Source organism: Heteronotia binoei, chromosome 6 (assembly GCF_032191835.1).
Source record: "Heteronotia binoei isolate CCM8104 ecotype False Entrance Well chromosome 6, APGP_CSIRO_Hbin_v1, whole genome shotgun sequence".
NCBI classification, from domain to species: Eukaryota; Metazoa; Chordata; class Lepidosauria; order Squamata; family Gekkonidae; genus Heteronotia; species Heteronotia binoei.
Window position 1 is genome coordinate 74,281,342 of NC_083228.1, and position 27,649 is coordinate 74,308,990.

At 40.8% G+C, this 27,649-nt stretch overlaps 1 protein-coding gene across 1 annotated transcript in view; it reads left to right on the top strand.

The window, feature by feature from the left end:
* Positions 1 to 23,361, top strand: part of PCGF6 (polycomb group ring finger 6) — a 35,791-nt gene extending 12,430 nt beyond the window's left edge. Inside the window, exons 7-10 of the mRNA XM_060241725.1 lie at positions 1,263 to 1,290; positions 5,864 to 5,962; positions 13,866 to 13,952; positions 21,500 to 23,361. Of these exons, the coding sequence (XP_060097708.1) occupies positions 1,263 to 1,290; positions 5,864 to 5,962; positions 13,866 to 13,952; positions 21,500 to 21,556 (271 nt within the window). The 3' untranslated portion in view covers positions 21,557 to 23,361. The remainder of the gene's footprint in view (positions 1 to 1,262; positions 1,291 to 5,863; positions 5,963 to 13,865; positions 13,953 to 21,499) is intronic.
* The last annotated feature ends 4,288 nt before the right edge of the window (positions 23,362 to 27,649 follow it).

Genomic DNA, 27,649 nt, shown 5'->3' on the forward strand with positions numbered 1-27,649 from the left:
TGTCTGCAAGTGCATGTGTCCCTATCTCTGAGATAAAACAGCAGTCCTCTGAAATATATTTTGGCTTTTGATAACAGTTATGATTATTCTGCTCAGCTCTCCAGCTTGAATGCTATATATTTTAGAGATATAGAGATCTAGGAGTGCAGTCCTGTGCAGAATTATTCTGCTCTAAACCCACTGAAATGTATCTGTTTAGAGTAGGATAACTCTGCATAGGATTGCACTGTTCATATAGAGTTCATGGTTATAACGCTTGAAACTGCATATCTAGTTCTACAGAAATCAAACCAATTATTTAATATTTAATGTTGAAGCCTAAACTAAGATGATCAGTTTACATTACACAATAATGAAGGTATTTGTTCCTATCACAGTATAAAAGCAGCTATTTTTGTAATTTCCCCAGTGTAATACTGTCTAATCCTAAAGAGAGTTATATTTTTCTAAGCCCTAAGTGTAATTATAAGTATTGTACTGTTAGTATCTAGTATCTACAAGGAGCTGCTTTTCTGTTACACTAAAAGTGGCTTGCCTTTTAAAGATGTCTCATAATTTCTCTGAAGACTGTTTTGGATATTTTCTGTCACTAATTTGAAATGTACATGAATGAGATCATCCCAAGCATGAGAATGGTGTCATCAGTATGTTAATGAGACCCATGATATTTGTCATTCCCAACTGAGCAAGAACAGCTGTTGTGGCTGTGAAGCAGTACTTAAATGCTATAACAGGCTGGATGAAGATTAACAAAATGATACTTTATCTGAATGAAACAGAAATGATAGTCATTAGTGGCCTCATTCCCCTAGGAGAAGTAAGATTTCACTGTCCTTGATGGGGTCATACATTTCCAACAAACCCATTTTCCTCATCCAATTCTTCACTGATTCTACCCTCTCTTAGAAGATGAGTATAATTGTTTTAATCTGTGCCTTGATAACTTCTGGAATCCAATATTGCAGTTTGCTTGGGATTGTCTTTAAAGATACCCATTTAACACCTGCAGTTGATTTTGGGTTTGTTGTTTGTCTCTGTAAGCACCTAGGCTTACAGTAGGTAACAACAGTACTCTTTCAATTCCATTACCTGCCAGTTTGTTCTCAAGCACAATCCAAAGTGCTGGTGAGCAAAATATGTATATGTATGTGAATACTTTGTGTATGAAAGTGAAAATGACATTGTGTTGATATAGCAATTCAAGCATATAAACACATGTAGTTCAAGAGGTATTGATTGTGTTAATTCTTTTTTTCTTTCAGAGCTAATGATCTCTCAGGGAATTTTAAGGTGTGGATGTTACTAAATTTATCTACCTATGTTTCACTTTGAATATTATGCATAATTAAAATGTTAGCACTTTGAAAACAAGTTGTTATCTTGGAATATGCCAGGCTAACCTGATTTCCTTTTTTTGACAAAGTTACTGCCTTGCTGGATCAGGGGAATACTGTAGACCACTTTTTCCCAAAGGGGGCAATATTGCCCCCTGGGGAGTGCTGGAATGATCCTGGGGGCCGGTAGTAGCCTTGGGTGCAATTGGGGGGTGGTGAATAAAAATAAGGGGGCGATGGAAACATAATGGGAGAAGAGAAGAGGTGGGAGGTGTCAAAACATCATGTTCTGGGAGAGGTCCAGAATTTTTAATTTAGAGAAAAATTCCAATTATCAGAAATAGAGGGTTCCTTTTTGTCTGCTACTTAGTGCGAGTTCACCCAATTAGACTAGTAATGAGGATCAGAACTCCTTCCAATTAAAATATAAGATGGATGCAGTTTATTTACAATACAGAATTAAAAAATAAAGGTGTACAGACAAACAAGAAACCCAGAAACAAAAAATCTTATTAGTCTATCCTAGCCAATACTTGCTACAGCTAGCAGCTTCTCAAGATTGCTTGCATTTTCTGTCTCAGCAATACAGTTCAAGTCATGACAGTGGAAGCACTGAGACAATTACACAAACTTCTCTGAAGAGTTCCAAGCTGTAGGTTTCTCCTCACAAGGTTTTCTGCAGAGCCTCAAGCTTCTTACAGTCCTCTGGTTACCAGGTGGTTGCTTCTGTTGATTTCAGTCAACTGCAATGCCCCAGACACAGAGTGTCTTCTGCTGGGCCAGTGCATGGGAGTAGGTGGGGTAGGCGATTGCCTAGGGTGCCACCCTGCCAAGGGCACTGCTGGATGCCCCCTTAGTCCCCCTTCCCATGTGGTACGATGGCACCAGCCAGCAGGCAGGCCAAGAGCCCTGGGTGCCACTGCTTTTCTTCGCAGGGCAAACGTTGCCTGCGCTTGTCAGAGGCTTCCAAGGAAGCCTCCGAAGAGCTGACAAGCGCAATGGGAAGGTGCCGCTCGCCCAGCCACTTTCAGCCTGAAAGCAGCAGGCAGCAGAGGCTTCTTTTGAAGCCTCCAACAAGCATAGACAATATTTGCCCTTTGAAGGAAAGTGGCGGTGCAGCAGCACTTGTATGTGCCGCCTGGAACTCTGGGCTTGTCTGCTGGCTGGCCTGATGATAACATCATCTGTGCGCAAAGAATATCCCTCCCTTAGGAGCACTCAGGGGGGTCGCTGAGTAATTTTTTTTTCTGAAAAGGGGGTGTTTGGGGACCTCTGCTGTAGACACTGTAAGGCTATTGATAAAATTGTTTCAGTAAGGCTATTGATAAAATTTCACATGCTATTCTTGCTGACAAGTTGTTAAAATGTGGTTTGGATCCTGTTAACTGTTAGGTGGATCTATAACTGGCTGACAGATTGCACCCAAAGGGTGTTTGTGAATAGTTCCTCATCCTCTTGGAGAGGAGTGCCTCAAGGAGCTGTCCTGGGACCCATTCTGTTCAAAATCTTCATAAACGACTTGGATGAAGGAATAGAGGAATTGTGTATTTAATTTGCAGATTATACAAAATTGGGAGGGGTCACAAATATAGTAAAAGACAGACAGTTTACAAGGTAATCTTGACAGGCTGGAAAACTGCGCTAAAACAAAATGAATTTTAACAGGGATAAATGTAAAGTTTTGCATTTAGGGAGGAAAAATCCAATGCATTAGAGAATTGTCTTGGCAGTAGTATGTGCGAAAATAATCTACGCGTCTTAGTGGACCATTCACTGAACATGAGTCAGCATTGTGATGCGGTGGCTAAAAAGACAAATTCAATTTTGGGCTGATTCAACAGATGTATAGTGTCCAGATCATGTGAAGTGATGGTATTGCTTTATTCTGCTCTGGTTAGACCTCACTTAGAGTATTGTGTTCAGTTTTGGGCACCACAATTTAAGAAGGGTATAGACAAGTTGGAGCATGTCCAGAGGAGGTCAATGAAGATGATGAGAGTTCTGGAGACCAAGTCCTATGAGGAAAAGTTGAAGGAGCTGGGTATGTATAGCCTGGAGAGGAGATGACTAAGAGGTTATATGATCTACCATCTTCAAGTACTTGAAGGGCTGTCATATAGAAGATAGTGCAGAGTGTCACGCTCTGGGGTGCTGGTGGAGTGAGACTCAGTCCCAGACAGGGTATAAGCTGAAGAGTAGAGGGAAAGCAAGTCCCAAAGTGCAGGGTCTCAAGCCAGTTCAAGGTCAGAAGCCAGGAAAGAACAATGTCCAGAACACTAACTGGAAGCTGAATTGTTCAAGCCCGGGGTCCAGAAGCCAAGGGTCAGGTTTCATAGCAAGATGGGGTGAGGGCAGTCGCAAAGTTCAACACGTTGCTTTCACGAAGGAATCTGCCTAGAGCAGGGGGCTTCATAGCTTGCTGCAGCTTTTTCCAATTAGCAAACGATCAGGCTCCGGTTAGAAGTCAGGACTCAGATATCGCTTCGCCTTCACCTCTCTGCGTCTGAGGGCCCAATCCTGGCATAGTCTGTCTCGGGGGTTGAGTTGGTGGGCTCTGTGCTTGTGGCTGTTCAACTGCAGAAAGTGAGAGCGGCCGCAGCCAACTGTCAGTTTCTTCTGAGGGACCGGGAGCTGTGCTGTCGGATGGCTGAGCTGTTTGTTCTGCTACCTCCGCAGCTGGCAGCTCCCCTTCAGCATCAGAATTGTACATAACACGGAGTTGTTTTCTGTGGCCCCAGAAGGTTGGACCAGAACTAACAAATTGAAATTAAATCAGAAGAGTTTCCAGCTAAACAATGGGAAAAGCTTCCTGATAGAGCAGTTCCTCAGTGCAACAAGCTTCCTTGGGAAGTGGTGGGCTCTCCTTCCTTGGAGGTTTTTAAGCAGAGGCTAGATGGCCATCTGGCAGGAATGCTGAATCTGTGAATTAGGCTGATCATGCAAAGGAGAGTGGGAAGGGTTGCATCAGTTCTTAGTTCTTGTGGCCCTTTCTTATACACCCATGGAAATGCTGATTGACGCTTTGGGGTAAGTCAGAAATTTTTCTCCAGGCCAGTTTTGCAAGGGAGTCTGGAGATTTTTGCCACCTTCTGGGCATGGAACAGGGGTCACTGGGGAATGTATGTGGGGGAGGGGGAGATACTTGTACATTGTGCAGAGTGTTGGACTAGATGACCCTGGAGATCCCTTCCAACTCTATGATTCTGTGTGCAAATTCATAAGCATAGTGTAGGCTACTACAGCACACCTATACTTACTCTTCTGCTTGCACATACATCTTGTTGGCATCACTGTTCTTATGCTAACTTGCCTTGTCAAGAAAGAGGTTCATGTGTCCTTGAATGATCTCTTCCGTCTTTAAAACACTGGTGAACACTCTGTAGAGGGTAGCCAATGGCATCTGTGGGAGTTATACTGGGTAGGGGGAGGAGAAATGGCTACATTTGGTCAGAGTCTGGGGTTCTAGAGGAGTCTAGGCTACTCCCTTTACCTTTCTTTTTATTATCAGTACTTTATGCATCAGCTAACATCACACATCTTTTTCATACTTTTAATTTTTGAATTGCACAAACATTCTTTGAGAACTTTTCATTTTGTGTGATTTTAAGAAGCTCTGAATCAATTCTTTGATGATAAACCAATATTATTGACTGTAGTAATGCAAGTTTAATATATGCAAAAAATATAGCATTTCAGAACTGCGCAAAGAATCTTATGTTGAGAAAGTAGTTCAAAGGTCCCAATGCATTTTTCCTGTTTTGAAAAATTGGATCTTCAATGTACAATTAAAGTATTCATAGTCATTGAACAAATTTTAAAAATTAAAAAATAAGGAATGTATTTTTGCAGTAGTGTGTGTATATTTTATTAGAATTCATACATAAAACTATTCTATTATATAATCTCATGAATATCACATATTGAGTCATAAATAAATATTCACCAAATATTTGCACCAAACACAACCACTTTTTAAAAACCTGCAAGGGTAAGGCTCAAGCACCAGTAGTGTGGTTGCATTTTCAGTAGTTATATGGTGGAAAGTTAAATCTCCTTTTCAGTTTTTTTTTAAATCCCCCTTTTGAATTCTTGGTTTTTGGCTGCTTTAATGGCTGAAAAAAATTAGTAAGGCAAAAGCACAACCAGACCACATACAGCAGTTGCTGGACTGTATGAAGCAACTATGTGAAATAATAGCTTTAGTAGGTGTAGACATACATCTTCACTCTTTATTGGTGATATTTCCCATTGCCATAATTCCCAAGTATGTATGCAAAGGGACCATAGTAGTGGGGGGAGGGGAATAGCTGAGCTTTGCAGCCTGTGAGCCATGTGAGCTGCTCTTACTGTGCAAGGCAAGAAGACAGTGCTGCTGTATGTATTTTGAATGTTTTTTTCCATCTTCAGTTGTCATAGTTCCCATATTGATGAGTATGTTTTTTTAATAAAAGTAGAGTCCAAAAAATACTGTTTTCAAATTTATTCTGCATTTTGATAACAGCATAAAATTTGCTGCCTTCTTTCTGTAGCCACTGGAAAAGAAGTTTGTACGGGTTTCAGGAGAGGCAACTATTGGACATGTTGAGAAATTCCTCCGAAGAAAGATGGATCTCAATCCTGGCTGTCAGGTATGATATGATAGTTGTTTGTACCATGCCGTGGTCTCACACCCTTATTCTCCCACCTCCACACCATCTGTAACAAATCTACCTTCTAGTAGCATGGAAGTGAATGAGGTACAATTATTCGCATTTGTACTTTTCAGAAGGTGTTATGTAACTTGGAGAAGTCAAACTTGTTGCTCTGTATATAAATGTGCAAAGAGACACTTTGCAGAGAGGGCAAAATAGACTAGACTAGAGCAGGAAAATAAAATTGAAAGGCCAAACCATATTGTTGGGTCTTAAACGGGTTTTTATTTAGCAGAAACGCAGTTCCAGCTGGCTTGGTGTCGGGGTATGGCCTAATATACAAATGAGTTCCTGCTGGGCCTTTTCTTTTAAAAAGCCTGAGTAAAATAATAGTGCCATCAGGGGGTGTGGCCTAATATGCAAATGAGTTCCTGCTTGGCCTTTCGTACGAGCTTTATAGTGGTGATAGGAAAATATGATCTGAACCTTTTTATAATTTCAGATTTTTACCAGAACTGTACCCAGTTTTTACCCATAAAAACTTCAGGGATGAAAGGGAGGTTTGGGGAGAAAATATTTTCTGAAACATTCCTTATATTTTCCCTATACTTTATGATGCCATTTTACAGCTGCTTCTTTCTCTAATAAATCAGGAAGCAGAGTGAACTGTAATCAGTGGAAAGCATGAAGTTAACTTTAAAAAGTGATTGTTTTTATTTCAAGGTTAGATGGTGGCACAATCTTGTATTCATTTCCCAGATAGAGGTAGGTCCTTAAGGAGTTTCGGCTAAACTGTGGTGGAAGCTAGGGGAAATTCTTTGCTTGGACATGGCCCTAGGGAGCTTATAATGATTATAAGCTGTTGATATGTTTGCTGCTTTTATTGATGATTTAAAGTTCTGATTGTGGCATCTGAGGCAGAAATTATTTTTATGGCCACGTCATTGGTTCATGACTCCAGTGTGAATCTTAAATATGTGCAATCAGAACTTTGCATAAATTTTTGCAATCAGAACTGTTGATCATTACTCTAGAGAGGCTGGATTTTACACAATTTGTTTTGCTCTATATTAAATGTATCTGGAATATCTAATTTTAATAGCTACTGGCCCAAAATATAGTGTATTTGCTTTATCGTGTTCCTGTAGAGTTGTTGTAGTCTTCATAATTACTGTCTTTTCCTTTATATTTAAAATAATCCTCAGAGTGTTCATTTACAGGTTGTCCCTAGTTTGATACTGTGACACACAGCACAGGCTAGATCCATCTGATAGGTATAGGTGAGCTCATTTTGAAAAATGAAAATCGTGTTTTCCCACACCTAGTCCCTTATGTTGCCCATTGTTTATATATTTTTAAATTAACCTTGAGCTGTTCAGTTGGCTTTTTAGGTTAGTGTAATAGCATATGAAAAATGAAAATCTCTTTTAAAATTATAATTTTGATTGAATGGTGTTTCTGTTGTAATATCCCAAAGCAGCATTATCTTTCTTTTGTAGCCAAAATTAATGGGTAAAGTCATTGATGATTTATAGTAGAAGTTCCATGCAGCTGCTTTTAGATATGCTAATATATCTTAAAGAAATGTTCCCTTGTCAGAAATGTATTTCTTAAAGCATGAACTCTAAAGCCCAAATATAGGCTTTGGAGAGATAATCAGAAGCATCACGGGCTGCAGCTGCTAATTTTAGCATGCTTAGGCCAAATAGAATTTCTGGTATGTGATAAAAGCACAATGACAGTGTTGTATGAAGAAAGGAAAAGTTCTGTTAATTAAATTGGATGGTTAACTCATGTATCTTTCTGGTCTTAACCTTTCAGTTGGCTCCTCACATGACTCTTAGCTCTGTCCTGGATGAAAGACTTGCTTGGTTCCTTACAATTGTTGACTCTTTGATGTCCAGTTATTCATTAGATGACCCCCCACACACCTTTTATTCAAGTACAAACCATACTTCTACATGTTGCTGTTACAGTGTTTAGGGTTTGGGGTTTTTGTGGGCGGGGGGGTAGGGTTTGTATGCAACCAGTTATGGAGGGTAATTAAAATGGTTTCTGTATGTTTTATTATGACTACTGGGGAATGTTCATTAGAAATACTGTGAATCCGTTTTCTGTAAAAAGTCTCGTTATATATATGGTTGCCATCTGCATTAGCTTTTAGCACTGATTAGTTGATTTTAAGTCTAAAACTAATTTATTGCGCAGCTGATTGATGGGCTTCCCAACCCTAGTCTCTCATGCATGTCTTTACACCACAGTGATTAATAGATGCAATCCCTAACACTTTAGGCATTTAGTTAAACATGAGTTGTTGAGAACAAATTGGCATTGGTATTACTTTCTTATGTTCCATTGAGTTGTATTTGCATCATATGAGTCCCATCTTAGCAGGTTAGTATTGAAGCATTAAGAGTTGGCTGTGATGCAACAGAATTTGTTTTACATTCCAAGCACTTTGGAGTAGTGAAAGAGAAAGCAACTTTATAATCATTTATTTAAAGCTACTGAAACAATTAATGTCTTGTCTAATGACTGAGGATATATAGGAATAGGCTGGATAGTAGTTTTGAAATGCAGATTAAATATGTGCTTTATCACGTCAATTAGTTGTTAATTTGATATTTTAAATAATTATAACATGTTCTTGTGATTTAGCAAAATTATTTTAATAAAGGGAATTGTTGCAAGACAAGTAAAAAACGCAGCTTTCATGTAAATTGCATATGGACCAAAATGAAGAAAGTTCAGATGGTCACATTGCCATATTTATTTCATTTCCTTTTTATCTACATAGTGATTCTTACAATTCTCTATTGTCATTCTATGCTGAGTAATGATCTACTTTGACCAACAGGAGGCAGGCTATGCCTGTTGTTATTTTTTTAGATACACTTTCCAATAATTAGATGTTTCTCTGTCTCAGCAAGCAATTGTATGTCTGCTTCCTTATAAAGCAATTTTTAAAAAACAGCCAGACAGTACAACTGCACTTGAGAAAACTCTGGGGATCTCGGATCTGTCCTTCCAGTGTTGATCCAAAACAGATGAAAGGAGCCACCTAGATCGTAGGCTATATTTTTGCAGGCACAAAAATATGAAAAGTTTTTTTAAAAAAAAAAAAACCCACCAAGTAACAAGCTGCAGGAAAGAGCTGACAGTCTTGGTATAGATTGCCATTCAAAATTGGGGGGCAGGAAAAATGTAACCTATTGGGAGGGAAGAAATACTATGCTAGTGGGCAATTGTGCAGTGCCAAGGGTGAAGGCTGATCCATTAGGCAGAGGGGAGGGTGGTGAAAAATGGGCAAAAAAGGAGGGTCCTCCTGGTGGCATTGGGGGAGGGTGAGCATGGCTGGGATTTCCCCATCCTTATAGGTACCCCTTTGTTTCTGCTGTTGAGGAAGATCATTCTTTGTTCAGGTTAGACAGCTCATGTGTATCTGGTTCAAACAAGAGGTGACTCTGCTCCTAGTTGTTGAACAGAAGAACCTGCTGGGTGTAGCAAATCGACTCTTGAGCTATGTCCTTTTCCACATAAGAAATTATGTTCTCAAGGTACATTTAGCTGTGTTTGGCATTGTTTTAGGAAATTCCCTGCCACCTCTCCAATTACAGAGCCATAAGATTGTATAGATCTCAAATTTTGGCTACTTCAAAATATAGCACTGAGGCTTCAAATCCTGCCATTAGACAGTCATTGGCAGAAGGGAGCTTGTTTGGAGATCCCCTTTCTGAATTGTCTGGGGGGGAAATAATCTATTCCAAGCTTCAGTCAGACCTATCTCAAGTGGATTAAAAACTGTATGTTGGAAACCAGTAAGACTAGGCATGTCTCTACCAAAGTTGCAGACTGGATGCCTCCCCTAGAGAATGTAAGCTCATTGGCCTCCTGGTCTTCATAGTCTAACCTTTTTCTGGAAATGTGTAAGACAGCCAGCCTGCTGGCTTTCTGCTTGCATTTTTACTTGATTCTGTAGAATTCAGATCCACTTATTAACAGGAGCAACCTTTAGCTGTAGGGTGCTTCATAGTTTCCTTGAATGATCATTCTGATCAGGAGAACAACTCTGAATGTGTATGAATTTTTCTCACCCAGGAAAGCTGACCCAGCACAAAAATGCATGACACAACTGGAAAAATAGCACTTGAACCAGCTAGTTCTCTTCCTCAGAATTATCTCTAGTACCATGCCAGCCCTCTCATGTTCAAACAAAGAAGTTCTTCAGTCTTAGCTTGAATAACGATTGTAGATCTTTTCCTTGTATCTGTTGCATATTTCATGTTACATATATAGTGGTGGTAGGTGATTATTATTTTAAACATTACTTCTCCTGATTACAAGGAAGGAACTTGGCCCCCTACCGGATGAGATATGATGAGCAGCAGGCTACTGTTGAGGTGTTTTGTGTATGTACTCTTTGAGTTGACATTATTGCTTCCTTATATTTACTGCTTTTGAATAAATTATATGGTGAACAAAGAAAAGGACTGGTCCTATTTCAAAAACTTCGATCCAGCCTGCATCCCATTGGTCAGGGTAAATCCTTATCCAGATTAGAACAGCATCAGAGACTAATTAGAGGGACAAATCCTAGGAAGGAAAACAGTTGTCTGTTTTCAAAATGGGTTCTGAAGAAGTTATTGTCAAGGGTTCAGTGGTGAAATCATCAATAGCTGCAGATGGTTTACCCAAAAGAAAACATCTGCTACTGCAGTTATCCACTGGGGCTACAGAGAAATGTTGGGTGTGTACCAGGACTTGCATTCTTTGGTGATATGTAGTCCCAAAAGTCCTCACTGATTCTCTCAGTGATTTGAGAATATCATATCTACGAAGAATCCTCTGCAATGTATAAGGGTTTTGTGGCTCAGATAGCTCCCAAGGAAATGGATCAGTATGGAAGAGGTTCTCTGATAGTAAGAGTTCATGTTTTGTATCTAAACTTCCAGATCTGTAGGCCTAGGGTAGCTTTGCTGCAGCAAAGGACATGAATTGCTGATCTATGTTTCTCAGCTGCATCATTTGAACTTAATTTGGTAGTAATTCAGCTTATGTCATTTTATACAATAGTTACATGTAATTCTTGCATGAAGGCTATGTGTGTTCCCTCTGTAGGTTCTAACAAGGCATCCAAACAGTTGCCAATAATAGTTACCTTTGGGATTTGCTGCTGTTAGATGATACCAGATTGCAAATAGTGTGAGCACAATGTCCCACAGAGAATTGGCACTCCAAAGCTAATAGCTCTTGTGTTATTTAATTAAGATGTTGCTTGGATTGAGACAGCTGCCCATGTTAACAATTGTAACCGCACCAGTGCTTGAACATATATTTGTTTTGAACATGGATTTTACAAAGTATTTGTCTTCCTGTACACTGGCAAGTATAAACTGATTTTTTTTTAACCAAAGCATAGCTGCAGATATAGGCCCACATATAAACATATATTTGTCATCAAGGTTGGTAAGCTAGAAATGGAGGACAACCATTAAAACAAATTATAGGTATTATGGAATGTTTGGGAAGGATGTGCCTTTTCAAAAGATTTTATTCTGCTATGGAGTACTCGTGACTTATTTATCACTGGTTGTTACACAGCTCCTGTAGGCAATCTTTGCTTTATAATGGGCCATAAATTCTCTTGAAGTACTGTCTCGTGAAATCATAAAAATGCCTTTTAAAAACCTCAGCAATGTTTAAATAGTTTTGAAATCCTAGGAAACAATTCTGGAAAGAACTTGGTGGGAAAGGATGAATTGTATCTATATACCCTCCTTGCAAATAGTGTGAGCACAATGTTCCACAGAGAATTGGCACTCCAAAGCTAATAGCTCTTGTATTATTTAATTAAGATGTTGCTTGGATTGAGACAGCTGCTACAGTCCTAGAAGCTCAGATAAAATATATGCTACAAGTTAGGAAAGGCACAAACAGGTATAAGAAAAGGCCTGCATGGTTAACAAACAAAGTAATGGAAGCTGTAAAAGGTAAGAAGGATTCCTTTAAGCGGTGGAAAGCTAGTCCAAGTGAGATTAATAAAAGGGAACACAGGCTGTAGCAAATCAAATGCAAGACTGTGATCAGGTAGGCAAAAAGGGACTATGAGGCGCATATTGCAAAAAACATAAAGACCAACAATAAAAATTTCTTCAAATATATTAAAAGCAGGAAACCAGCCAGGGAAGCAGTGGGGCCCTTGGATGACCAAGGGGTAAAAGGATTACTGAAGGAGGACAGGGAAATGGCTGAGAAACTGAATGCATTTTTGACTCCGTCTTCACTGTGGAAGATGAGAAGTGTTTGCCCGCTCCAGAACCACTAATTTTGGAAGGGGTGTTGAAAGACTTGAGTCAGATTGAGGTGACAAGAGAGGAGGTCCTACAACTGATTGACGAATTAAAAACTAATAAGTCACCAGGTCCGGATGGTTGCATCCAAGAGTTCTGAAAGAACTAAAAGTTGAACTTGTGGATCTCCTGACAAAAATATGTAATCTTTCATTGAAATCTGCCTCCGTTCCTGAGGACTGGAAGGTAGCAAATGTCACCCCCATCTTTAAAAAGGGTTCCAGAGGACATCCGGGAAATTACAGGCCAGTCCATCTGACTTCAATACCGGGAAAGTTGGTAAAAACCATTATCAAGGACAGAATGAGTAGGCACATTGATGAAGACAAGTTATTGAGGAAGACTCAGCATGAGTTCTGTAAGGGAAGATCTTGCCTCACTAACCTGTTACAGTTCTTTGAGGGGGTGAACAAACATGTGGACAAAGGGGACCCAATAGATGTTGTTTACCTTGACTTCCAGAAAACTTTTGATAAAGTTCCTCGTCAGAGGCTCCTTAGTAAGCTCATGAGTCATAGAGTAAAAGGACAGGTCCTCTTGTGGATCAAAAACTGGCTAATTAATAGGAAGCAGAGAGTGAGTATGAATGGGTAGTCTTCACTGTGGAGGACGGTAAGCAGTGGGGTGCCTCAGGGCTCAGTACTGGGTCCCATGCTCTTTAACTTGTTCATTAATGATTTGGAGTTGGGAGTAAGCAGTGAAGTGGCCAAGTTTGCAGATGACACTAAATTGTTCAGGGTGGTGAGAACCAGAGAGGATTTTGAGTCACTCCAAAGGGATCTGTTGAGGCTGGGTGAGTGGGCGTCAACGTGGCAGATGAGATTCAATGTGGCCAAGTGCAAAGTAATGCACATTGGGGCCAAGAATCCCAGTACAAATACAAGTTGATGGGTTGTGAACTGACAGAGACTGACCAAGAGAGAGATCTTGGGGTCGTGGTAGATAACTCACTGAAAATATCAAGACTGTGTGATTGCAATAAAAAAGGCCAATGCCATGCTGGGAATTATTAGGAAGGGAATTGAAAACAAATCAGCCAAGATCATAATGCCCCTGTATAAATCGATGGTGCGGTCTCATTTGGAATACTGTGTACAATTCTGGTCATCGCACCTCAAAAAGGATATTATAGCATTGGAAAAAGTCCAGAAAAGGGCAACTAGAATGATTAAAGGTTTGGAACACTTTCCCTATGAAGAAAGGTTAAAACACTTGGGGCTCTTTAGCTTGGAGAAACGTCGGCTGCGAAGAACACTGTCTGGTGCAGTGATGCTCTGTATTCTTGGTGCTTGGGGGCAGGGTGGCAAAGTGGAAGGGCTTCTAGCCCCACTTACGAACCTCTTAATGGCACAAGTTTGTTTGGTTTTTTTGGGCCACTGTGTGACGCAGAGTGTTGGACTGGATGGGCCGTTGGCCTGATCCAACATGGCCTCTCTTATGTTCTTAGTCAAGGTAATCGAGGAAGAATTTGGCAATCTAGCATGTTGCATATCAAAAGATACTTTGGTTTCCACCCCACCCACACCCATACATCTTTGTTTTATTTCTAGGTTGATATAATATGTGGAGATCATCTTCTGGAACACTTCCAGACTTTACGAGAAATCCGACGAGCTCTAGGAGAAAATGCAGTGCAGGTAAGTTGATGCCAAGGCTGTGAGGGAAGATGAGGCTTTTACCAAAATTGTCTTTTATTAACAAAAACAAATCAATATCTGTTAATGATGCTTTCTTTTGTAGCTGGTTTGGTTTAACCTTGCATAATGATATCCTTAATTTGTGGCAGGTCCTCAAATGATATCCTGCATGCTGCTAGAAAAGTTTTAGAGTGACAGTTGTGTGGTTTTCTTGGTTTAAGGTTTTAGTTTAGCGTTGTCCTTAGAGTTTTGCTTTCAATTTGAGTCAAACTGGATAGCTACTACAGTAAAAAGCATACTTAAATATAATGTTAATATCTCAGTCTACCTCTTTACAGCATGGTAACAACTGCCAAGAGCCATGCATTGGTGTGCTAAACATAAATCTGTACTTGCTTTCACTGTGTTTCAGATTCCTTAGAATGTCAGCTTCTCAGTCTCTCTTCCTTATATTTTTATCATATTTCTATCATATCTTTACATCTTACAGTTGTACCTTGAGGGAAAACAAAACATACTAGAATTGTCAGTATTTATGTGCCCATTGACACTAAGTATTTGAACATGCTAGACTGTACAAATCAGTATTGGGTGTTAAATGGTTTTTGTAGATAGCACTGTCAAAAAATCTAAAAATAGAGAATTTAAAAACAGACAAGTATTTTAATGTAATGCCTTAACTGCATATGGTCTATTTCATACGAAGTGTTCTACTGAATCAGACCAATATTCCATCTAGTCCAGCATCCAGCTTTACACAGTAAGCAGCAAATTGCTCTTGAAGGCCAACAGACAGGTCACAGATGCCAAGACCCACTTCCTCCCCAATGTTGCCTCGTAACCTAACCATTGTTATTAAGGGGTTCACTGGCTCTGAACGTAGAGGTTTCCTGTAGCCACTATTGCTAGTAGCCACTAATGGACTTGCCCTCCAGAGATCTGTCTAAAATTCTCTCTGTGCTTATCACTATGTTTTCTAGCAGTGAGTTCTTTTCTCCCTTTCTCACAATACAAGAACTCGTGGGCATTCAATGAAATTGCTGAGCAGTCAGGTTAAAACGGATAAAAGGAAGTACTTCTTCACCCAAAGGGTGATTAACATGTGGAATTCACTGCCACAGGAGGTGGTGGCGGCTATAAGCATAGCCAGCTTCAAGAGGGGATTGGATAAAAATATGGAGCAGAGGTCCATCAGTGGCTATTAGCCACAGTGTGTGTGTGCGTGTGTGTGTATATTTTGGCCACTGTGTGATACAGAGTGTTGGACTGGATGGGCCATTGGCCTGATCCAACAGGCTTCTCTTATGTTCTTATGTTCCACAATTTAATTATTTGTTGAGTAAAGAAATAGTTTCTTTTGACCAACCTGTTTCTGTTGCCCATCAACTTCATTGGGTGCCCCTGACTTCTAGTATTATGACAGAGGGAGAAGAAATTGTCTCTCTATACTTTTGTCACCTATGGATAACTTTATAAACCTATACTATGTCCTCCCCTTTTTAAAAAAAATTTTTAAAGCCCTAGACACTTAAGCCTTTCCTCACAGGACCGTATTTTCAACACCTTAATCATTTTGGTTGCCATCTTTTGCATTTATTCCATCTCTGCAGTAGCTTTTTAAAGATAAGGCTACCAAAACTATACAAAATAGTTCAAATGAGGATATTTTCATCACACGATATATCCATTGTATCCAGTGCCCAGATCTCTCTCCTTGGCAGTCTGAACCAGTTCAGACCCATCAGTGTATATTTAAAGTTAGGACTTCATGTTGCAGTGTGCATCACCTTACACTTACCTTCATTGAACATTATTTGCCACATTGTTGCCCACTCACCCAGTTGAGAGTTCTCTTACTGGAGCTTTTACAATTTGCCTTGGGCTTCACCCTAACAAATGATATGGTACTATCCAGATCCTTGGCCATTGCACTGCTCATCCCTAATTCCAGCTTCAGAGGGCAGCAATGTAGTAGGACAGCTAGATTAAAGTCCAGTAGTGCTTTAAAAACCAATGACATTTTTTGGGTATAAGCTTTCAATGCTCCCTTCATCCGATAAGCTTACACTCCGAAAAATTTGTTGGTCTCTAAGATTCTACTGGACTTGAATTTAGCTCCTGTAACCGCAGATAATGTATGCAGGAATTCATTAATTCACAGGTCTCACATTGGGTCAAGGAGAGAGGAGGAATACACTGATTCTGATAACTTTAATGCCTGTTCTGTGATCCATAGATTCTTGATGCAGCAGGCTGAATTCATGGTATTGTGGACAAGAATTAGTTTTCTTGAATATGTATTTAGCACAGTCAGTTTTGACAACCCTTTCTTCCCCTGTTTGTTAGGTCTGGCTAGGGAAGATGTGAGTCTGGAATTAGAGTTTAAAGTACTGATGATCTGCTTGTACTCAACATCATTTGGAGCTCAGTTTTAAATAGGCAGTTTGCAGGTATAAGAACAGGTCTCTGGCTTACCAGGATCCCCCATTTGAGCCCTGCTGGGTGGCTCATTGGGCTGGGCATCATCTTTGTGGGGCACACTGGTGCCTCCCAGGACCCCATGCCCCCTGAGGCATTCTGCTCCAGCCAGCCAAATAGAGTGTTAGGGTCAGGCAGGTAGACTTCAGTTGGCCAGTCTTCAGTCGGGTCCGCCTGCCGAGTATACATCCAGCTCCCTGATGGCCTCAAACCACATTTTCCTTGGTGGCCCCAGTGGTGAATGGGTGACCATGTGCTGGGCAGAAAACATAGACAAACACCTTACATGGGTATAATAGGCCACAACTTTATTGATTACAGTTGTAGAGGTTTGGCTTGGCAGAGGTGTTTGATCTCAGGCATCAAGCAACCCACCTGCCATCCAGTGGGAAATCCATCTTTCAATCCACCTGCTGCAGGGAAGGAACCTGGGATGGCAACCAGTGGGAATGCCTAGGTTCAGGCCACTGTGTGATCCTCCTGCTACGTGGGGGTAAGAATAGCCTGGCAGCCTCCAAGCTGGGTGTGCCTCCCTAAGCCTTCTCCCCCAAGGCCCCTTAATAGGATCCTCAAGTGGGATGACCACTTTCTCTCCCAATAGGGATCCAACCCAATGCCAAAACAGTCACTAGAGGTGGATGTTTTGATTCATTTGCCTCCCACCAAACCTACTACAGCTGCAACCACTTCCAAAGACCTCTCCATAAACAATGCAGCCAGACATCCTGCTCTGTTCCAAGAGATGTACACCTGTCAACCTGAAGAGGGCCTCCTGCCTAAATGATATTTGGATGCTGGATTGTCTGGCCTCCTACTGCAATCACAAAGTTGCCCCCAGCCTTGGTGACCTTTCTCCTGGACAGATCAACCTTCTCAGGGTTTTAGGCACCTCTCCAATAGGTCAGACCAGAAGAATAAAATGGTTGGAATTTGGGTGCGTAGTATGCTTATGTCAGCCTGTATTGCAAGGGTCAGGTCTAGGCTCTTGTGGGAGTTGAGGCCATTTTCTCCAAGATGGATGGTGATACCAGTGCTTTACTTGGAGGTACCAGCTCACTTCACTACATACCACAGTGTCCAGTCCAAGAAACCCTCCTGGCTAACATGCACCCTCCCCCCAACTGATTGACACCGTATATCTCCTGGCCTTGTACACAGTACTATGGCCATAGACACAGATGAACCAGAGTCACAGAAAGTTAGAGGAAATTTAGTTGTTGAATGTACATGCAAACCAAAGAAGTGTCTCAGCTACCAGAGCCTCATATGTAAGATTTGGGGAAGCCAAGATCTTCTGGCAAGGTGGCCGTTTTGATCCTGAAAGAGTACCCCCCAAAGTCACCTGATGGGAGGCCAAACACTGCCAGACAAACCAGCAGTACCACCACAAATTTATACCACTATAGGAGGAACTGGTCAGGGTGGATAAGCAGGGCATCAGAGTACCACAGGCAGATGTCCATGAAGGCTCTTGCAGATCTCACAGAAAAAGGGAAAGATGCCAGAGACCCCTGAAGGTGGACCCCTGATGGGGTACTCAGTGCATTCTGAGTTACAGGTGAATGCTGTGCCTGTATAGTGTGACATCAGCCAAGTGCAGTGCCCACACTGAGCAGTGCTGATGGGACTTGGCCAACAGTTTGCTCAACCTTAATGCCCTAAAAAGGCCAGGGAGAATGCAGCCTCAAAGAATGCTGCTTCAAAAACTGATGAACATATAGGAGGGAGCCACTCCATCAACCTGAACAGTAGGGGGTAGAAGATGGGGTACTCAGTGCATTATGCATCTCTGCCAAGCAACCACAGGATTATAGAGAAGGGGTCTGGATTGATGCTCATCAAGACTTCTGTACCACAGGCCCTGAACAGCTGGACAGCCTGGTTGAATTAAGCATAGCACACAGAGCAGAACTCAGGGTGGCAAGTGGAATGGCATCATTAACTGAGGAGCCCTTAGGGTATGAGCCTGAATTAACCCAGTACTTTCTTTGGTACCACACCAAGGGGCAAGTCATGGAGATTGGGTGGGGGAGCGTGGGACTGAAGGGTCCTGCCACCCTGCTGGCCTTACGTCTCTTGTTCAGTTTTAGCACTATCAACTTTGACAGTCCCTCCTTTCTCCTCTTTGTTGGTCTGGATGGGAAGAGTATGAGGCTGGAATTAGTTTAATGCACTAATAATCTGCTTGGTGCTCAGTGCACCAACTCTGAGAGCATCATTTGCAGCCCTGACTCAGTTTTGAATAGGCAGTCTGCAAGCACAAGTCTGCACATTTCTTTATTGGTCCTTGCTTGATTAGAGCAGTAGTATAAATGGAATGGTGCAATTACCCAAATCATGAAGCCTAACAAAAAAAAAGTTTAGAGTTAAAATACAGTTTCTAATGGATGATTTCACTATATCATAATGGAAGTATTTTGGGTCTGTATCAAAGCTCCATGGAAACAGATTGCTTCTTAAAGTACCCTGTTCCAGTCCTGAAATGCTGTTTTCACACATTACTGCAGAAGTGCTAACTATATGCATCCTAGATCTGTTGTCAGTATGAAGTGTAATTTGCAGTCACAAAAAATGTTAAAGTAACTTGCTGTTAAGCAATGATTTGTGGCTAGTTGTAGATCTTTTCCAGCAACCACAACAACTGAAACAATTAGCAGTGTGGGAGATATTGCTTCTGGAAGTGGCATATGTGAGGAAAGTTGATACAAATGGCCATTCCTCTGACCACCTCCCAACTGCTGTTAAAGAAAATGAATGATCTCTGGAAATCAGATTGTGGCTCTCCACCATCTCATCTAGTTATATCATTTCATTATTCCTTGGACTATGGAGCTGGTCTAGTTAGTGAATCAGACTTTAAAAATCAAGCCACTAAAAGCTTATCCTGCAACAAGCTGCAACAAACACAGCTACCTTTAAAAAAAAAACAACCCCAAAGCAGTGCTCAAAGTGCTTTGGAAGGCTGGAAAGAAAATCCTTCTGCAAAACAGTGGAATAATTGGGCAGGGGGGGAATGAAACAGCTACTAAAAAGTGCAGATGAATTCAACAATCAATGTTTTATTTCTTGGATTTTTAGAATTAATTCTTATACTTTCTTTAAAGAATTATTTTGCTTCTGAGTCCGCCCTACTGGCATCAAAGATGTTGGAGAGCCAGTTTGGTGTAGTGGTTAAGTGTGCGGACTCATATCTGGGAGAACCAGGTTTGATTCCCCACTCCTCTGCTTGCAGCTGCTGGAATGGCCTTGGGTCAGCAATAGCTCTGGCAGAGGTTGTCCTTGAAAGGACAGCTGCTGTGAGAGCCCTCTCAGCCCCACCCACCTCACAGGGTGTCTGTTGTTGGGGGAGAAGATATAGGAGATAGGAGAATCAGAGACTCAGAGAAAAAGGCAGGGTATAAATCTGCAATTCTTCTTCTTTTGGGACCCTTTATTATTTTAATTAACAAAGGGTGACATGGGATTGAACACTGAGAAGTGTTTAATGTGCATATAAAATAGGATTACCTGCTCAGGTGAAAGGGACAAAATATGTGATGTGGGACTTCTGATAGAATACCTGTTGATAGGTTGTGACAGTTTAGACTGCAGTTAAGGGATCCATTGTTGCATCATCTTTTTAAAAAACTCCTTACCTACTCAAAAGCAGCATTTGGGTGCAAGACTGTACAAGACTCTTTCCTAAAATGTTAATTTGGTATAGGTTTGTTCATATGAAGGAGTATTGACATTTGATTTCTTAGTCCAACAATAGATTATTCATTTTTGCTTTTAGTCTCCATTTCCTTTGTCTGTAATCCTCTTTTTAAATAAATAGAACAATACAATCTAGTGGTCTGTTCAGACATGGTTTCCACTACTGTTGCGAGTACTCTATCTCAAATACTCCTCACTCTGCAGAGAGAATAGAGCAACTGAATTGAGAAATCCTGAGTTCTATATTTCACAACAAAACCCCTCTATACACTATTTCTCTATTCATGGAATGTGCAGGGAGAGACAGTGGGCATGAGTGCACTGGCCCTGCCTCCATGCAATTGCTGGGTTGTCTGCACAGTGTTGAATGTATCTGTCATATGTTCCCTCCCAGTGATTAGGGACACTAGATTCTAAAAGTAGCCCTTCATGGGGAACATATGCACAAACACTTTGTGAGACGCTGTTCGTAAGCCAGTGCTCATGCAGAGGGTGGGGCCAGCACACTCATGCCCGCTCTTCCTTTCCATGTGTGCAGTCAGTGTCAATGAATCAATATATCAATATATTTATTACGATCATAGATCAAAATAAAACAAAGGTCAATCAAGATAGATAATATAAAACTAAATCTATTTTGCCCTAAAATAAAACAAAACAACTTGTTGCTGCGAAGAATTTTCCACCGTTAACAGTTGTTTGAGAGTTAGTTCCTTTCAGAAGACTCTCTGAGATTTCTTTATCTGAACATCTAGGCTAAGATTGAAGCGAAGAGGCAATGAACTTCATACCAATATCCACGTGCATATTACAGTGTAATAGGATATGCTTAACTGATTCAGTCTCATTAGATCCACAGATACATAGTCTTTGTTCCCAGGGAATCTTCTTGAATTTTCCATCAAGGACTGCAGAAGGAAGAGTCTGCCATCTTGCCAATGTATAGGCTCTTCTATATTTGGGTACCACCAATAATGAGAGAGCTGCAGCCAGTGCAGTTAAGTACTTGTGGTTTTCTGGAATTAAAAAACGAGGTACTTTACTGTTATCTTCCTGCCTCTCGATATCAAGTATCCTTTGTTGAATCAGTGCTTTGGCATGGGAGTTGTCTAGTCAGAGGATACTGTCTTCTGCCAGTCCAATAGATTGGAGATTCTGAAGAACCCCTTTTGCCCAGGACGAGTAAAATCTGTCTTTTAAAAATAAAGTCATAAGACCCTGTGGATTTTGCCTTAGTCGAGGCCAGTGAAGAATGGAGGTAAGAATGGAGGCAGTCAGTGTCCAGAGGACTTATGTGTACAGGGCAAAAGAGTAGCGTTTTATGCAAAGAGGAGAGACTCTTGTAACAGCATGATTTCTTTTCCACTTTCTAGGATGGCTTACTTGTACTGCACTATGGTCTGATTCTGAACAGAGATTCTGCACTTTAAAAGATTGTGTAAACCTCAGAAGTCAAAGGGCTCTGAAGAAGCAGATCAACCATTACTGGTCCTGAAGTACACCAAAGAAGGCCATCTATCAGGAAAAATGCATTACTGTTTGCTCTGTGCAAGCTAATTAGTATATGACTTAAATCAGCATGAAAAACAAATGTTGTGCACACAAGTACTGAGAGGCTGAAGTACTTTCTGGCAACAGAACCCAGCTAGCTCAGGAAGAGCATAACCACTGTGAAGTGAGCACATCCACTCATTTTAATTGCTGTTTTGCGGCCTTACAAGGTCACTGCTTATTCCCAGGATTTCAGACAAGCCTGTGCCTGAGAGTCCTTTAAATACACAATGGCAATGGTGTTCTCAGGGATTATCTTTGGCATCTCATATACATTCTGCTTGGTGACACTTTGTATGCACTGGTTGATTTGTATAGCAATAGTATGGGAAACCTTTCAGATTAGTCGATAAAAGAAATGAGGAACAACCACCTGTTACCAGTTTTAAGCATTATATCTTCTGTTTTCATTTTCATTAAAAATAGCATTAAGCTATGCAACATCAAAGCAGTGGAACAGAGTGTGAAAAAAATTAGACAACTGCTAATAAGGCACCAACTTCTTTACCCAATGTGAATTGTTACAATAGGCTGGCTGTGAGGTCCTTTTTGGAAACCATTTAAGCTCTTGATTCGGATCCTAATGAAGTCAGCATGCAGCCTTTGTTATGGTCCATTAGGATTCCCAGCTCTTGTCACCCTTGCCCAGTTCCTTCATACTTTTCAGCAAGTCCACTTCTATTCCTGGCTTCCAGCCACAGTCACATCTGTGCTGCCCCTTCACAGCCTCTGTCATCCTACTCCAAATGTTCCATCCCTTTCTTGTGCTTATTCCTCAGCTTCCTTCAGCTGCTGTTTTGGAGCCTCAGTTGGTGGTACATGACTGGGTTGTGACCTCTTGCAAATACAAGAGCTTCAGGCAGCACTCTGTTGCAGTATCAAGGACAAAGGAGACAGTGCCTTGAAATGGCAACATATCTGAACATTTGATTTTATATCTTTTAACACATTCACAAGACTGGTTTAGTCACAGGGACTTCAAAGAACAGTGTTTTGTAAATGGCCTGTAATATCACCACAGATGAAATACGAGCACCTGAGACTACAGTATACAGAACAGTGGATAGAATATGTGCTTTCTGATACAAAAGGTGCCAGTCTGCTAATTATTCATTTTTCTACTTCAGTATTCTATCTATTAGAAATGGAATTACTGCTTCATGTGCATAAAGACAATAGATTTTTCTTGATTTTTTTTTTTAATTACAGGCTTTTGAATCAGTTTTTTGCTTAGGAAAATGCCTATGTAAATTCAGTTTTACTGCAATAAATTTTGTAGAGGGAAGGTGTTTCTAAATGTTCATCTTATAGTCAAAATATTCAGTTTGTTTTGAAGATGTAAAAAATAGCAGTGATAAAAATTGAGAACGTTGTTTTGTACATTTTTAACCATGTATTGAATTTCAGTATTCTAATGCTAACAGACATGATGGTTCTCTTTTAGAGCAGGGGTTACTGGGAATGTCAACTGCTGCAGAATCTCCATCAATTATCAACTCTATGATGTAATCAAATAAGGTTTATTCATTAAATGAAGACGTTACAGTTCCAAGACTAAGTCTTGGTGAAACTGAGCTCCCAGGCCCAGGCATCCAAATATAACTGTGTGTCCAGAGTGTTACAAGTTTAAACTCAAAGCACCTTTTTTTGTTTCTAACAATAAAAGCATTCCCCTTTGTTATCAGTTCTAACTGCAGCAGGCTATTCTCCAAAAGTGAAAGTCTCTGGGCAAGAGAAGCGACTAACCTTCAGTACCTAGCCATACCACACATTCCCAGGGTGGAAAGTTACTTGTGTATCATTACGGACATAGCATAGCAGATTAGCAAGCAAGCTCACTATGCAAAGCAACACAGCACAAATACACCCAGCTGGCTCAAAACAGATGTGCTCATGGCAAGAGAATTTCCTGCACTGGACTTGATGATCCTTCAGGTATGTTCTAGCTCTGTATTTCTTATGTTTCTAAAAAATGATTTCATTCCAAATGAAGACAATCAAAAGGAACACAAACCATAGCATTAAAATATAAGTTAATAGTAAGACAAGCAAAAGAAGAATTTGAGGAGCTGAGTCTTTTGTCTGAGGATGGCTTTCTCCTTTCAGAAAGTCTTAGTGGAAGGGAATCACTGGTCCAGTCCAGTATGTTTAAATACTCTGAAAATAGGAAACAAGACAGGATTGCATCTAGACTATCAGATAATAAAGGCTGCTGGATGATGATATGAAATATATCTCCATTCTTCCTATGAAGCACTATAGCATGAGCACATATAGTGAAGCATTGGCTTCTCTGCAGGACTCAGCACTTTATTTTTGTGACCTCCTTTTATAAAGGCAACCAATGAGATGCTGCAGAGATATAAATCTTTAAGCATCTGCAGAATGACTCAGTAATATCCTTATGTAACTACTGGGGTTTTTTTCTTTTTACCTTTACTTGACTAATGTTACAATTTTATGATTAGGGATAATGCTGCAGGGAGTATTCCTGATCAGGTAGATTTATTATCAAACAAGAAAATGCCTTAATTATCTTTAAAGCCCTAAACAAAACAAGCCATCAGAACTACTTAAAGCTCTGGCCTCAATGGCACACTGCAAAATATACATTCATTAATAGAGTTTTTATTTGGGCAAACCAGACTCAATGGCAATATAATACAAAATGATTAACCAGGTTTATCAATCTATAGCAACTTGGCTCTGCTGTTCAAATAAGCAGTGAAGGAACTGGGAACCTTTTTTGTCTGTCAAGTCCTTCAGGGCTGCTTCAAATCAGAGATGTCATGATGTAAACTGCTTGCAAAGCTTCTAAAGTATGAGTCACATTGCTAGGGTGAAGGTATTACTTTTTCAAAGCTTCATTGTTTTGGCAGTAATCCTAAACATTAACTAGGGGGAAATATTGAACTTCATTACACATACTTTGGGATAAAATGCAGAAATTTACACTGTGCATGTACTTGGAAACCAATTGTTCCTTTTTTAAACTGAATCCTTTACACACACCCCTTAAGTAAATTAGTTTAAAATTGAGTGCTGTAGATTTTTGTTTTTATTTTTTTACATCTATGTCCTTTTTATAGCTGGTTCTGAGGAAGAATGTAACAAATACATGGGAAATGGTGTTTATATCACCTAAATTTACACCTCTTTTCAAACAAGTTCAAGGTGGTAAATGCTGTGCAGCATCTACCAGAAGATTGCACTGCATTGATCACAGTTGGATCTGGAGCCTTCATCACATACATAAGCTGACTAACAGGAGAAATAGAGTTGGGGGATCTTTCATGTGTTAATATCTCACTCTAAATCTCCACTATCTCTTCCAGCATTTTCCCATAGGAGCTAAGAGCAAATCACCCAATATGAACATATGAAGCTGCCTTATACTGAATCAGACCCTTGGTCCATCAAAGTCAGTATTGTCTACTCAGACTGGCAGCAGCTCTCCAGGGTCTCAATCTGAGGTTTTTCACACCTGTTTGCCTGGACCCTTTTTTGGAGATGCTGGGGATTGAACCTGGGACCTGCTTACCAAGCAGATGCTCGACCACTGAGCCACGGTCCCTCCCCTAATATGACTTTCTGGAATGTGCCCAACAGATAAGAACAAATGACTGGAGCACAAAGCCTCTACTATTTAAGATGTGTGATCCAGGAGTACAGCAGTGTCAATAATAAAAATTGCCAAAATGTCCAAATGCTGTGTTTCTCTCTCCCTGTGGAGGTCATCTACCAGGGTGGCCAAAGCAGTATAAAGTTGCTTTTTGAAGTCTGACCTTGGGGCCTTAAATGGCTTTCTTTTGCAGACAATATATTTCATAAAACTTGATTTATTTGTATGGGATTGTTTCTGTTACAGCACAAGTATTTTACACTTCTATTTTTTGATAGACAAGCATACTGTTTAGTCACAGGCTGGGGAAAACAAGGTAGTGCCTGTTCCAAGATTCCAAATGAAGGCTTCAGTAGCCAGTTAGCAGAGCACAGTTTTTTCATGCTTTTTTTCAGTGTGTTATTTGCTTACACTACCTCTCTGTAGTCCTTTATGCAACTTCCAGAAAAGTCAGTGCTTTCAATGTTGTTGGAGAGCCAGTATTGATTATAGCAGCTGCTTCTGCAAAATGGCTTTATTGTCCTGCTTATTATCCACATGAAGCCTGGGTGATGTTGGACCAGTCACAGTTCTCTCAACTCTCTCAGCCTCACCTACCTCACAAGGTGCCTGTTGTGGGGAGAGGAAGGGAAAGCAATTGTAGGTCACTTTGAGACTCAAGGCAGAGAAAAGCAGGGTATAAGCAATTATCTAATTTTTCATCAGTTACTGGAGCCTTTGTTTGAATGAATAAAGGAAAGATGATAACCAGGCTACTATAGTATTATTTGTGTAAAGAGGAAGAGCACAGATACTGTTTTTCAGCACACAGCCCTCATTAAGGTACAGTAAGCATTTGAGAATAACAAAATAGCTTAAGCAGCTTTCTCTGTTCCAAAATAGGAAACTGCTTTATAAAACATTTCTATATACAAGCCTGTTCCAATTATAAAAACTCTCAACTGCCAGCCAGCTGGGCAGCCAACAGAAGAAGAAGAAGATATTGGATTTATATCCCGCCCTCCACTCCGAAGAGTCTCAGAGTGGCTCACAATCTCCTTTACCTTTCTCCCCCACAACAGACACCCTGTGAGGTGGGTGGGGCTGGGGAGGGCTCTCACAGCAGCTGCCCTCTCAAGGACAACCTCTGCCAGAGCTATGGCTGACCCAAGGCCATTCCAGCAGGTGCAAGTGGAAAAGTGGGGCATCAAACCCGGTTCTCCCAGATAAGAGTCCGCACACTTAACCACTACACCAAACTGGCTCTCCAACAACACACAAACTTGGTTCATCTTGGATTCTTGTATATCTAACACGAGTTATTGGTGAGTGTGAACAACTTAATATCAGATAACAAACATACTTGTATTCTTAATTGTGTTAACAATTACAGTTGTGCACATAGCAAATCACTGCTATCTCTTGGTCTTTATCCACTACATGTATATTTTGGATGCCCTTGAGGAATGTTGGAAAATTCTATTTTTTTTCCCTTGTCCTTTCTTCAAGGAGTATGAGATGGTGTACATGGTTCTTCCATCCCAACAGTGATGTAAGGTAGGTTAGGCAGAAAGTAACTAGCTCAAGGTCACTTAGTGAATTTCAGGGCATAGTGCAGATTTGAACTTTGGTCTCCATAATTCAATGCTAAGCATGTCTGGCAGTAGGACCCACCCTGGACTTGTAGGCACACATTATCTTAGCTGAGGCAAGCTGTAAACATGGGTGGCAGGCCCACCAGTCTAGCTAGGATATACCTGAAACAGGCGGGGTGGGACTGCAGACTCAGGGTTGCCAAGTTTGGCCACTAAAGGGAGCCCATCATTGTTAAGCTCTGTCTGGGTGAAGGGAACAACCCAGGAAGAGGTAGCTGAGACAGGGATCCAGGATGCTTCCTGGCTGGATGAAAGGGTGGAGATTAGCCAGCCCTTAGAGGGGTATTGAAAGGGTAGTCTGGTTAAGGACAATCTGCAGCAAGTCAGGGAGGATGGAATATCCCTGATCAGGTAAGCATGTGAGAGCTGAGGGTACAGAAAGGAGATGCAACCACCTCACTGCTCCAATATAAGTTCTTGTGAGTTCGCTGCTGTGGGCAATACAGCCTTTTTTTGTAACAAAGTTGTTGTCGGGGCTTTTTATGAGCAGGAACACACAGGAATGCAGTTCCGGCTGGCTTGATGTCAAGGGATGTGGCCTAATATGCAAATGAGTCCCTGCTGGGCTTTTTCAACAAAAAAGCCCTGGTTATTGTAATAGGATACAGGGGGGATATTGCAATGCAGCCTGGATGATGGTGAGAGTCACAAAGTAGTACACCATACTGGCTCACTACATTAGTAATACACCTTCAAGGCCAACTGCCTTTGGCTAA